This window comes from Hippichthys cyanospilos, chromosome 8, assembly GCF_059441005.1.
Source record: "Hippichthys cyanospilos isolate Australia breed blue-spotted pipefish chromosome 8, RoL_Hcya_1.0, whole genome shotgun sequence".
Lineage (NCBI taxonomy): Eukaryota > Metazoa > Chordata > Actinopteri > Syngnathiformes > Syngnathidae > Hippichthys > Hippichthys cyanospilos.
This window is the reverse complement of record NC_142376.1, coordinates 18,231,391-18,244,517: the sequence shown is the minus strand read 5'-3', so window position 1 is coordinate 18,244,517 and position 13,127 is coordinate 18,231,391. Positions and strand designations below refer to the sequence as shown.

The window sequence follows — 13,127 nt, the reverse complement described above, 5'->3', positions numbered from 1 at the left end:
GGTGGATTGTTTTTAATTAATAACATACAAGTCATTTTGTGTGAAAGAAGTATAACTATCACCTGTTTGAGGTGGAATTCTCCAATAACTTCTAATGAAAAATTGTCAGGCTTTTTATTTATCCTTAGGCACTCAACGCCCTGGTGCATTTTTTCTCTGTAAAGGGGAAAGCAAGCCAATATTGACTTTGAAAGGATTGCATTCAAAATATGAATCACAGAAAAGTGACATTGAGGGCAACTTGCTCCACTTGTACCCTTTGTAAGCCAAATCCAATATTTAGTTTTAGCCAATGATTTATGTTCATTTTGCAAGAGCAGCAATGTGTGTGCATTTATCGAAAAGTGCCAAAAAGTGCTACACTTTTGTTCCAGTGGTTTATTTCTCAGCAGTTCTTCCTGGGTTTCCAACACCTTGCACAGACGTTGAACCAGGCAACATCCAAGCTGGTATGACAATCATTACTGTATTTGTGTCACCCGTTCCAGGTATCGAAATGTAGCCTGCATGGTCTTGCATAAGCACCCAACTGAATAGCATTGTACTAGCCAGCTCCTGATACTGTATATAGTGGGAGCCAACCGTACAGTAATATACAAGTTGTTTCGGTAGAAAAGCCAGCGTTTAAATGGAAAAGACCGGAACCGAGATCCAACCTCTGAACTTCAGAACTCTTTAAGGCAGACATGCTGACCACACTCATTTTGCTGCCTGTGTATTTTCTGATACAAATCAAGTGTGCAGCAGGGGTTACGCATAGGCTGCACTTTTCAAAATACGTATGTAAGCACCGATAGTGTTAACAGCACATTAGAGGTGCCCTTGCTGAACCGCCAAAATTTTAAGTGCTATAGCAGTAACGCCTTGTTGCTATGGCAATGACAGACGGTTCCAGTTTCTACTTTACAAGGTAGCATACATCAACGTACATTTATGTTTTACAGCGTGGTTATTATATACCTTTGCTCACAACTTACATGAACTACTTAGTACTGGTCTCAGTTCCATCAATTTGTCTCTAAGTGCAGTCATGTGTAGCTGGGAGCTCTGTACAGTTGGAGGGAAAAAAAAAAAAAATTCGATGAAACCAAGTGAGGGTGGCAGAGAGAGAAGAGCTCCTCTCCTGTACGTTGCACGCTTGGCTGAATTTTACTGACATTTGTGTGTGCGCATCGCTTCACTAACTGATGAATTAAACATCCCCTTCCCTGCCAATGGCGAGAGGGTTGAAAAGGCAGGTGCATCAACACGGTGTGACAACAAACGTGTGGAAATGTGCCCAATTTGTTTTGTCTCAGGCCTCCCAACTGGTTAAATGCCCACCAAGTTTGCTTATCCCGGCGTCAAACACACTCCTTTTTTTTTCTTCTACTAGCTGCATATGTTCATCAAAGATTTTTTTATTTTTTTTAAAGGGGGCTCCAAAAGGTGGGTTGTCATGACGACCACCATTAGCCAGCAGTGTGGCTATTTATGTTCTGTGATTGAAAGCTCGATTTCTCCCTCATGTGGCCCGCAATGTACAAATTAGCTTATAGTTTATCTAATTACATATACTGTCGCTATTACAAACACAAGCTCACACAATTTCCTGCATAATTAGCCCTGACTACAAGTGCATCAGTCTTTGCTGCAAAGATAGAAGTGTTACATATTTGCATATATTAATTTATGATACCGAACCACAATCTTTCATCGTGCAAATTATGTGACCGTTTTCAGTCTTCCTTTTTATGTTACTGCCAAAATAAGTTTCATACCACAGTCTATTTAAAAACTGTTAAACTTCCCTGCACTTTTACTTTCGCATATTGTATTACAGGGGTGTCAAACATATGGCGCGCGGGCTGGTTCTGGCCGGCTAACAGATTTGATCAGGCCCGCGAGATGGTTTTGTAATGCATAAAAATGATCAGAATTTTTCTCATCAAATGAAAAACTTGAAATGTTCAATGATTAATATTAAATTTTATGTTTTATGACATAGTGTTGTTTTGGGCAGTATTTAAAAAAGAGAATAATAAAGTTGTTGTTCTTAAATTGTATAAACCATGATTTTATCGGTCCCTGCCCACTTGAGTATGTAGATTTTCCTCTTCGTGGCCCGCAAGCTAAAACGAGTTTGACACCCCTGCAGGTATGACAGCATATTTTGGACGGGCAGGAATCTTTGACTGTCTCACCATTCAATTCAGAATCGATTTGCGTTTCAAAACGATTCGATTTGATTCAATTAAAATTATTTCTACTTCACTCTTTCGATGTGCGAATCATCGCCCTACTTGAGTTTGCTTTGCACGACAGAATAAGAAAGTGAGACAGTGTATTTTTTTTTTCAAGATTTATAAAATTTTGATTTGTAAGGTACTGTACATGCCTTTTTTCCACAAAAATATCATGTGGACAACTGCTAATTTTTTAAGCTAGCTATAAACTGAATAGCTTTAATAGTATAAAATAAACAAATATTTAAAAAAAAAGAAAGTACAAGATTTCACAAGAAATTGCAGTGTCAAAATATGTGGAAAAACTATTGCTCAAATTGCAAAATATACCCAAATGCATACATTGGTTTGTATTTTATTTTATTTTTTTATTATGTGGACATGCTGAAGTTTTTTATTAAGTATGGCAGATCACAGGAAGCGCATCAATTTCTGTTTTTTCATTAATATCAATGCAGTAATTTTTTTAATTGAATTGAATCGTGTGAATCGATTTTTTTTCTTTCATCCATCTGTCAATGATTTTCCATTATGTACATATTAACTTTAGGATTATGCTAAGCAATAAATAACAAAGTCTCCTTTTTATAAGATTTTTTTTCCTCGTTCTATCTGCCATATTGCTGTTTGTTAAGAAGCTAGCTCGCACTATATCTGGCAGTGTGAGCTTGCAAGTAAAGACCTGCTTGAAGGAGTGTATCTCAAAATCTCCCAAGCTGAGACATTGCTATCTCAAAGCACCACTGTACTGTGTATATTTTCATCACCTCTCACCATTGATTTTTACTGGTGCCAGTCAAGGCTTATTTTTTTCTGTACTGTGTTTGATTGGGTCAGTGCATCTTTGTGTTATCGATTTTAAGGGCTTCCTCTCTGGGCTGTCACCTTATCGTGGTAGAGAGGTTTGCGTGTCCCAATGAAGTTTTTGGGGAATTTTTGCCCAGACGAAGTAAGGTCCATTGACCCTGAATGATACTATTAGATAATGTGTTCCCTTGCGGGTCATTGTGGCCCCCCTCTGAAGCAAGGCCTGAAGGTGGGGCTCACTAGTGAACACCTGGTAGTTGAGTCATTGGGTCCCCCTTCCCATAGGCTCACCAGGTGTGGGAGGGGCCATAGGGGTCATGTGCAGTGTGAGCCCTTGGTGCACTGGTCCGCGGCTGGAGAAGCTACCTCTTGGGACATGAAATGTCAATTCTCTGGCAGGGAAGGAGCCTGAGCTAATGTGAGGTGGCAGACCTGGCAGACCTAAATGTATTGGGAGGGTCTGCTGGGAACGTCTAGCACCCACCTGTCAGAAAGGGTGTAAACTCCTACCTCTGGGAGAGGGCGGGAAACAATGGGTCCGAGTGGAACATGTTCCGTGCTTCCATTGTCGAGACTGCTTACTGGGGTTTTGCCCATAAGGTGGTCAGTACCTGTCGTGGCGGCAATCTTCCAACCCGCTGGTGGACACCAGAGGTAAGGAACTCCGTTAAGCTGAAGGATGAGTCATATCAGGCCGTTTTAGCCTGTGGGATTCCAGAGGCAGCTCACAGGTACCGACTGGCCAAGCGGAGGGCAGCTTCGGTGGGGGACAAGGCAAAAACCTGTTAAGGCCATGGAAAACGATTTTCCGACGGCTTCAAAGAAATTTTAGCCCACCATCCGACATCTCAAGCAGTGAACCATTAACATTGTGTACAATGAAGATGGAGTGCTGCTGACCTCAACTCAGGATATCGTGAGTCGGTTGGCAAAGTACTTCGAAGGCCTCCTCAATTCCACTGACACGTCCTCCTTTGAGGAAGAAGAGTCTGGAAACTCTATCTCTGGGGCTGAAGTCACAGAGGCGGTCAAAGAGCTCCTTCGTGGCAAGGCCACCCCTTCTGCAGTTTCTAAAAACTCTGAATGTTGTAGGGCTGTCTGGATTGACACACCTTTGCAACATCGATGAGGGTGCCTCTGGATTGGCAGACCAGGGTGGTGGTCCCTCCTTTTAAGAATAGGGACCACAGGGTGTGTTCCAACTTCCAACTATAGAGGAATCACACTCCTCAGCCTCCCTGTCACGTCTATTCAGGTGTGCTGGAAAAGAGAGTCCATCAGGAAGTCGAATCTTTGATTCAGGAGGAACAGAGTGGTTTTTGTCCAGGCCCTGGAATAGTGGACCAGCTCTACACGCTCAGGAGGATCTTCAAGGGTACATGGGAGTTCACCCAACTGGTCTACATGTCTTTTGTGGACTTGGAAAAGGCGTTCGACCGTGTCTCTCAGTGAAAAGTTCAGTTATGCAGGAGCTGCTCAGTGTTTAGCCTCTGCTCTTCCACGTTGAGAGGAGCCAGTTGAAGTGGCTCGGGCATCTGGTATCTCATTGGGGTGACTCTTGGACGCCTCCCTGGTGAGGTGTATTGGGCATGTCCCACCAGGATGAGGCCCCGTGGACGACCCAGGACATGCTGGAGAGACTAAGTCTCTCGTCTGGCCTGGGTACCACCCAGAGGAGCAGGACAAAGTGGCTGGGAGAGGGAAGCCTGGCCTTCCCTGCTGAACCTGTTGCCCCCGCGACCTGATTCCTGATAAGTTGGTAGCAAATGGATGGATGGATTTTGAGGGCTAAAGAAAGGCTGTGGTTTGGTGTATGTTGACTGTGTGAGAAAACCACACAAAAAAGTAGTAAAATCTGCGTACTTCATTTATTCGTGCCCAAAGTCTAATTTTGGAAGCTTCAGTTGATTTGAATCATAAATCGTGATATAGCTGTCAGCAATAAGTTCTAGCACAGGCAAATGATGTACTGATAGTATAAACCAGTCAACACTTGCCATGGTAACAACTGAGAAAATCTAATAAAAAAAAAAAAAAATCATGGCATCTGGGTGCCGTCCGCGCACATCCATGCTGTCGCTGTTTTCTTGTAACGAACCAGTGCTGCCCAATTTTGCAGCATGTATCATTTCAAGGATGCAATTGAATACAAGCACCACAGTGTGACAGCAGAGTTCGGCTCATCGAGGGTCTCTGCAACCCGGAGGGCTCCATCAGCCCAATAATAGCCAAACTCCTCTCAGCTCTGCCTCTCACTGAGGCATTACGCTCCTCAGGATGCTCTGCTTCTTCTTCAACTACTGTCTGTGGTTTCAGACCTGCTTGGCGCATCAAATTCCACACGTGAGTGCCTCTTTACTATTCCTGCACAAATGCTTATTTTTCATGTAGATGATCTTTTGTACTTTTAATTAAAGCAATTACAGAGATTAGAGAATTAAGTAGGAATGTGTAAATGTTGGATGTTTTGAACAAGACAGCACCTGAATTTATGCTTTCCAATAATATGCACCCACTTTCTGCGTGGATCACAGTATTTCCAACTAGACATATACTGCAATACAAGACATTATTGCGATGTGTGGTGAGGTAATTGCAAGGGACTGTAACACGCACAATGAACACCAGCCTTGAATAATGAGGGTAAGATCATTATCTTGGGTCAAGCACTTGGTCGACTGCTGTTATCCCGCATCTCCACACGGGAGGAGAGGAGAGATTTACAGTATGTGAACAGCATTAGTGGCCAAGCATGCATGTGGAAATGCTGAGAGGAAGAGTTGGACATGTGTATGCACATGAATTCACAGATAAGCCATGCAGTGAATGGGGGGGAGCTATGTTCTGACCGTGAGCACAATTTACTTTACAAGGACGAGCATTTCTTTTACAGCAAATTCATATTGTATGGACATCTACAGTAGTTTGGCAATTTTAATTGCCTGTTGCAGGAGTCACCAGCCCTTTTGAAATTGAGAGCTTCTTCTTGGGTACTAATAAGCTGAAGGTTCTCAGTTGCGCTCACACTTCTGCAAGGACAAAGTTATTAGATTTGAGGGTAAATAACCAAATATGATCTAAACAATAGCAAAGACAAAAAAAAAAGTTAATGTAACTCAATGGTAAGTTGTCCTTTTAAAAAAAATTAAAAAAAAGAATAGCAACACTCAAAAATGGACCCTCTCTCTAGTACGCTATTTTTAGAACAGACCCGCTGGCTCGTCGTGGTCCTTGGGGGCTACCTATGTCAGTGACACCATGTCTATAATCACAAAAGTAGATTAGAATTGGAAAGGCATAGTGGTTTCCAAAAATCAATCAATTTTTACCTGTTGATTAGTCGTTTATTTTACTGTCATATTCATTTTTAAAATACATTACCTCTACTAACAGATTGTCAATGTTCATTTTAATTACTGATCGAGCATTTATATTTCCTTTATGTAATTTAAGCAATGAAGTATTTTATGTTATAATTTGATTTCTTTCTATTTCAGGATTTTTGTTTCATTCCGAATTGTTTGTATTTGATCATGGTATTATTCTAGTCCTCTTACGAGCTACGATGATTTAAAAAAAATCAAATCTTATTGTCATTATGCCTGAATGTAGTCAGAAAAAGCTGCAGTCTAATAAAACTCACCTTCCAAACTGATGATAAGGAATGTCTTACATTACAGCCACGGGTGTGAAGTGATCATAGACATCTTGGGACCCACAGTGGTGCTGGTGCCAATTAAAATGTAAATAGATTAAAAATGTCGGCGGGCCAAGGCGAGCACTGCTACAGCACGGGTGTGTGCGTGTGTTGTGCGGATGGGTGGGGGCCAATTTATCCTCATCTGAAATTGATCATCATTTATCTTCATTTAAGTTTGTGTCATTGTGGGCAGTTTTCTTAGTGATGAATGACTGTGCTGTGCCTTAAATGAGAAATGAAGAACACAGTGGACATTTTGGTGCCCGGTCACTTTGCTCTCGCAGTACAGACTCAGCTGTGCTTTCAAGAGTGTCAAATTGTTAGAGCAGTGAGGGTTTTTTTTTCTTTTTAGGACTTACTCCATCTGCTCTATAATAGCTGTTTTGTTTTTTTTTGTTAGTTTTTTTTTTGCTTGCATAGCCACATCAATGTTCTGCCACCTCGCCTGCAGCCCGCTCAACACACTGACACAATGCGTTAGTAATGATGTACTGTGACGTGACTGATAGAAACTAGTATGCGCCTTTAACACAAAATGACAGGCTCATTGTATGTGCCATGCAGGATTTGTACAGCAAAGGTTTCAGGGGGGAGACATAGACAATCCATTTTTAGGATTCTGACAATGTCATGCCCTTTTGTTTTGACACACGCTATAATGTGCTGCTTGGAAAGCAGAACTCTCTGCCAGCGTTGTGTACACTGTCCGTTGGCTGTCATCATGCCTTTCACGTTCGGCCTGTCTATGGGACTGCACATGTCACACACTAGCCAGATAAATTAGTAAGCGTAAAGTAGTTGATAACAGTGTAATCTTCGAGCAGCAGTGAAGAACATTTTTTCCATCATTGGTCCTCTAGACCGCTTTTATTATCATTTTATTTGATTTTGTTACAGTATTTATGTATTATTTTGAAGTGCTGATTCTCAGTGAGGGGAATGTGGGCCCCTGCTATTGAACATGAGAATAATTGTTTCCAATGTACAGTTCAGTTGTATTTCATCTTTTCCAAAAATAGTTTGAACTTAGTCTAACTCATTCACTGCTGGCCATTTTGAAGCATTTTGACATTTTCAATATCCACACAATATTGTATTCAATGATTTTATATTCTCCAAATCTACCAAATGAAATCGCAGACACTCTCCTTTCTACCTTTTTCCGTTATTTATAATCAGCTGTAAAAAAAAAAGGAAGGTTTACAAAATTCAGCCGTCTCTTCAAAATGTGTTGATCTCAAATCTAAGATGGAGCTTTGTTGTCATCAATTGAGGGTTGTGCATGAGTAGAGTTGTTTTATGTTTGACAATTACAGTGGAGCAGAATCCCTTACTCTCCACCTATTCCCATTGAAAAAAATGGCATTGACAAATATACTGGTTAATTGCAATGAATGAGATAAGAACTGTTTTTTGTTTATATCTATTCATGTAGAATGCATTTTAATTGAATCATTATTGAAGTACATTTTTTGTGACAGTAGTTTACAACAATGTTAAAGAAGGATTGGAGTTAGACCAGGCCTAATTTCAATATATTGGTACTATACTTGTGATGACAGACAATTCTAGTATCAGTGGCTCTCTTGGAACGGTTGTACAATCACAAACAACAATTCACAAATTAGAAGAATAAGAAATTGATGATTCATAATTTTTTTTATAAAATTGCTTCATTGTGATTGGTAGGTCTTTTGTTAAGAGCGGCATGGCTCAGTGGTAGAGTGGTTGTCTCCCAGCTGTGAATTGAGTTGTCAGTTCAATCCCCGAGCATTGTGAATCTCAACCCCAGTTGCTCCTAATGCTGCATCATCAATTGCCTAGTTAGTGCTCTTGTTTGATTTAATGTATTAATGAATGTACTTATGTCAAAACCACATAAAGTATCTTCTGATTAATGGGAATTTTCATTAAAGTTTCCATCAGTTCTTAACTTAATTAATCCACTAAATATGGGTACATTTTTCATACACTGTTGTTTGCGCTCATGAGATTACATATCCCTGGGCAGGGGTAGGATACTTCATTTCTTCGAGAGCCATATCCTGCTATTTTTCGATCTTCCGCTTTCAACACTCTTGTTTCATATTTTTATGATTGCTATCATTTTTCCACGAAGCTTTCTGATGAGCTCATCATTTGGACCAAGTGTATTAGAAGAAAGGGACTTACAGTATGTAAATGGTATTCCATGATGATATCCCTATCACTATATACCCCTTAGGGGTTTATAAACTTATGACACAATTGTGGCAACTGTCGTAAAAGGTGATATATACTTCTTCACTAAATGGTCATGTGTCTACACACACTTTTGCTCATCTGTTTACCTACTTCTGATGTTTGTAAACATATGAGCACAACTGTAGCAGACCATATTGGAAGCTCTAAGGCAGTGCTCCACAATTATATTTTGCAAAGCCCCCCCGAGGAAAAAGACCCATCCCCCATTGCCACGCCGACCATAAGTAAGATTATTATCAATAACAATGGTATAAGTATACCTAAAACTGTATCATTTTTACACACAAGGAAAATCAATATATAAAAATAAATAAATAAACTCAACAACTGTTAGGTACTTCTACTACAGCTTAGTCTAAAACAACAACAACAACAACAAAAACAATTGCATCAAAGTGCTTGACAAAAAAAGAAAAAAAAATCTTATGTTATTGCAATTACATACTATGTGACAAAAACAAAGCCTAGGGTCATCCGCATCCCCCTGGCATCACCTTGCAGGGGGGCCCACCCCACTATTTGAGAAGCACTGGTCCAACCCAAGTGAATCAAAGTGCCTGAAAAAAAGGGCCAATCTTTATTTTATCACAATTACACTTCACATGGTAAAACAAATCCTTTTCCCTGGGGTCACTCGCGCCTCTGCTGACATTGCCTTGCGCCTCTCTATTTGAGAAACACTGCTCAAAGGATTGCACAAAGAAAGGTAATCTTGGACTTGTCACATCTCGTGTCACTAATGTCTTGTCCGTCTGCAGATTAGGGGGCGGAGTCACCAGCCGCACACCTGCAGCCCATCATCTTCAGGAAACTATTTAGGTGCGGCCAAAGCAGGAGGACGTTGCTGGATTGTTGCCTTTTGCACACATCCAGCGCCTATGCCTGTTCTAAGTCCCTCACTCCCTAGTACCTTTGGTTTACAACATATGTATTTTAGTTGCTATTTTGCCTGTTTTTGTTCTGCAGTAGTGACTTTAGTATGTACTTTGAGTTTTATGGCGACGTCCTCCTGCTGGTTCCGCCCCTGATGCATTTTTGTCATGTCTCTTTAATTTGTACTAAATCCAGTTTTTGTTCCTGAGTTGTACTTTTGCCTTCTTGAGTTGCTACTTCACGCGATGTGTGCCCCTTTTGTGAAGAAACCTTTTTGTAACTTCAAAGTCTTCAGTGTGTCCCGGGGTTCCTTTCCTGTTTGTTCCAGTCACATTCGTGACAGGGTTGCCATAGCGACGGAAGAGACACTCTTGTTCTTATAATGGGCCTGTGGATGATTCAAATGATTATTTTGTTACTGTGAAGGCCAAATTCTGTTTCATGGCAAGTTTTAACTCTAAATACAATAGAGTGCGATAAAGCATGCATCCTCCTCATGTATAGGACTGTATTCTCTCTCTTGCTCTAGTTCTATCTCTCTCTCTCTCTCTCTAGCTCTCTCTCTCTCTAGCTCTTTCTATCTCTCCCAATAATGCACTCTTATGCATCGAGACGTCAGATGTTGTTTCTGGTATTTGCTTGAGCCATCCACCCAGCCAGCTGGTAACCATCCTGAGTAGTGCCTCAATCACGAACGAAAGTGTAAATTGAAATATTGATATGTTCCAATTGTACAAAAAAAAAAAATCCCTTTTGAAATGATAACTAACACATGTTGGTGGCTTAACAACTGCCAGTTACAACAGTTTGTAAGGACAAGTAAGGACAGCATCTGACATTTGAACATTTTATTATCTGAGGACGTTTAACCTCAAAAGATGGAATTGGGCAAAATTGGTTCTGTGGCCTTAACCCGAAAATAACGTATCCATTAAGTTTGCAAAGTGTATGTGTGGTTTTTATAGTCATATATTTGCAATGGGAAATTTGATTTAGGATTTTTGTGTCAATTCAAAGTTGGATTGCCAAATGGTGTGATCTCGTTCCGACAAGTTCAAATCTATCTATCTATCTATCTATCTATCTATCTATCTATCTATCTATCTATCTATCTATCTATCTATCTATCTATCTATCTATCTATCTATCTATCTATCTATCTATCTATCTATCTATCTATCTATCTACATACATACAGTATATAAAATCTCAGCTGGACTGATTCACAAGTATAATATTTATCTTAAACACCAATGTACATATATTTGTTTATGTTCATTTTAATTGTGTAAATAAATAAAAACGGTTCACAGAAAGAATGTGGCATTATTGGAAAAATGTTCATCGAACTGTATGTCCACCAATTCCATACATCCATTTTCCATAGCTGTCTATTTCAGCTGTCTACGTGCAGTAGGTGGGGGACACCCTGAAATGGTTGCCAACCCCATGCAGGGCACACAGGGACCAACAACTATTTACGCACGCTATAACACCTAAGGACAGTTTAGAATGTCCACTACACTTACCATGCATGTTTTTGGAACATGGGGAGAAGCCGGATTGCCCGGAGAGAACCCACGTAGGCACGCGGAGAATATGCAACCCTACACAGGAAGGCCCGAACGAGCTGAAATTGTACTCGAAACTTTAAACTGTGAGGCGGACGTGCCAGCACCCCACCAAATCCATACAATTGTATTTTATGCACAAAACAATTGTGTCAGTATTAGATCAGCTGTATTAGTTGAATATATGAATAGCATGACTGGTAAATAAAGCCTGTTTTTCCATGCAACCTAAGTAGATCTTTTGATCTGTGGGTGACATTGCTTTGTTCTTCCCCCTCCATCATAGATGCCGATAATCTGCTAAAGGTTGAGATGGATGTCTTCATCTTGAAGGCTGGTGACCCTTAAATACTGGCGAGATGTCCTTCAGGGGCAATGCGAGCCAGCCCCCCCCTTCTGTGCCATTCCTCAACTACACGTCTTCTTCACGACAGCCGGAGCTATCGTGGGAGGAGGGTCGCTTAAATGAGACTCTCCTCCCAGACTTGTCGGGTCTCAGCCACGTTGAGCAATGTCACACGTCTCCTGTCCTCACGGCGTTTCTGGTAGCGTGGTACAGTGTCACAATGGTGCTGGGCCTGGTGGGCAACGTCGGCCTTATCTGCATAATTACCCGGCGCCGGGAGAAGGCCAACGTCACCAGCATTTTCATCTGTAATCTGTCATTCTCTGACATTCTTGTGTGTGTCTTCTGCCTCCCTTTCACACTCATATACACACTCATGGACCACTGGGTGTTTGGGTCACTGCTGTGCCGGCTAGTGCCCTTCATTCAATGCATGTCTGTAACAGTCTCCATCCTGTCCCTTGTTTTTATCGCTCTGGAGAGACACCAGCTCATCATTAACCCAGCTGGGTGGAAACCCACTATCCCGCAAGCCTACACAGCTGTTGTCATCATTTGGATTCTGGCCTGCTCCACCTCCTCGCCTTTCCTGGCCTTTCAGCTGCTCACCAACGAGCCCTACATGAACATAATGCTTCCCCATTCTGCTGCCTACCATGAAACATCGCCCCCGCATCACGTCTTGCCCGCTAACTTGTCCGTTCTTCAGAATTCACTCCATTTTCACAACCTTTACGCATCCTTGCACATGGAGGCTTGTCTGGAACACTGGCCCTCCCAGCATCACCGGCTGACCTACACCACCTGGCTTCTGCTTTTCCAGTACTGCGGCCCTCTCATTCTCGTCTTGCTGTGTTACGTCCGGGTTTTTGTGCGCCTGCGCCACCGCAAAGACATGCTGGACCGCGCCAGGGTGCCCGAGAGCCAACGCATGACCCACAGCCGTCGTATCAACATCATGCTGGTGGCCCTGATCACGGCCTTTGCCCTGTGCTGGCTGCCGCTCACCATTTTCAATGCTGTGTCTGACTGGAACCAGGAGGCGCTGCCAGTGTGCCACCACAACCTGCTCTTCTCACTCTGCCACCTCCTGGCCATGTCGTCCACATGCATCAACCCAGTCATTTATGGATTCCTCAACTCCAACTTCAGGCAGGAGGTAAAGGAGGTGATCCAGTATTGCTGCTGCCGCCCTCTGGAGGAAGAGTTGGAGCGCTTCCCCATGTCCACCGTGCACATGGAGGTGTCTCGTTCCTCTGTGCCACTCACCTGCAGGAGTAACTCTGTTTAAAGGGGAAGTCAAGTCAAATGTTTTGCTGTTTTCTATGGCCCTCAATGGTCCAAAGGCATTCTGATTAATA

At 41.9% G+C, this 13,127-nt stretch overlaps 1 protein-coding gene across 2 annotated transcripts; it reads left to right on the top strand.

The window, feature by feature from the left end:
• Positions 1-5,297: 5,297 nt before the first annotated feature.
• On the top strand, positions 5,298-13,127 carry LOC148420385 (neuropeptide Y receptor type 4-2-like). 2 transcript variants are annotated; one of them, XR_015866413.1, is made up of 2 exons: positions 5,298-5,375; positions 9,735-9,867. XR_015866413.1 is itself a non-coding variant. In XM_088421677.1 (2 exons), the coding sequence occupies exon 2, from the start codon at positions 11,780-11,782 to the stop codon at positions 13,055-13,057; it is 1,278 nt and encodes a 425-aa protein (XP_088277803.1). In that variant the 5' UTR covers positions 5,323-5,375; positions 11,707-11,779; the 3' UTR covers positions 13,058-13,127. The 2 variants fall into 2 exon arrangements, 1 of the variants encoding a protein (XP_088277803.1); XM_088421677.1 differs by lacking the exon at positions 9,735-9,867 and adding an exon at positions 11,707-13,127 and having other exon boundaries at positions 5,323-5,375.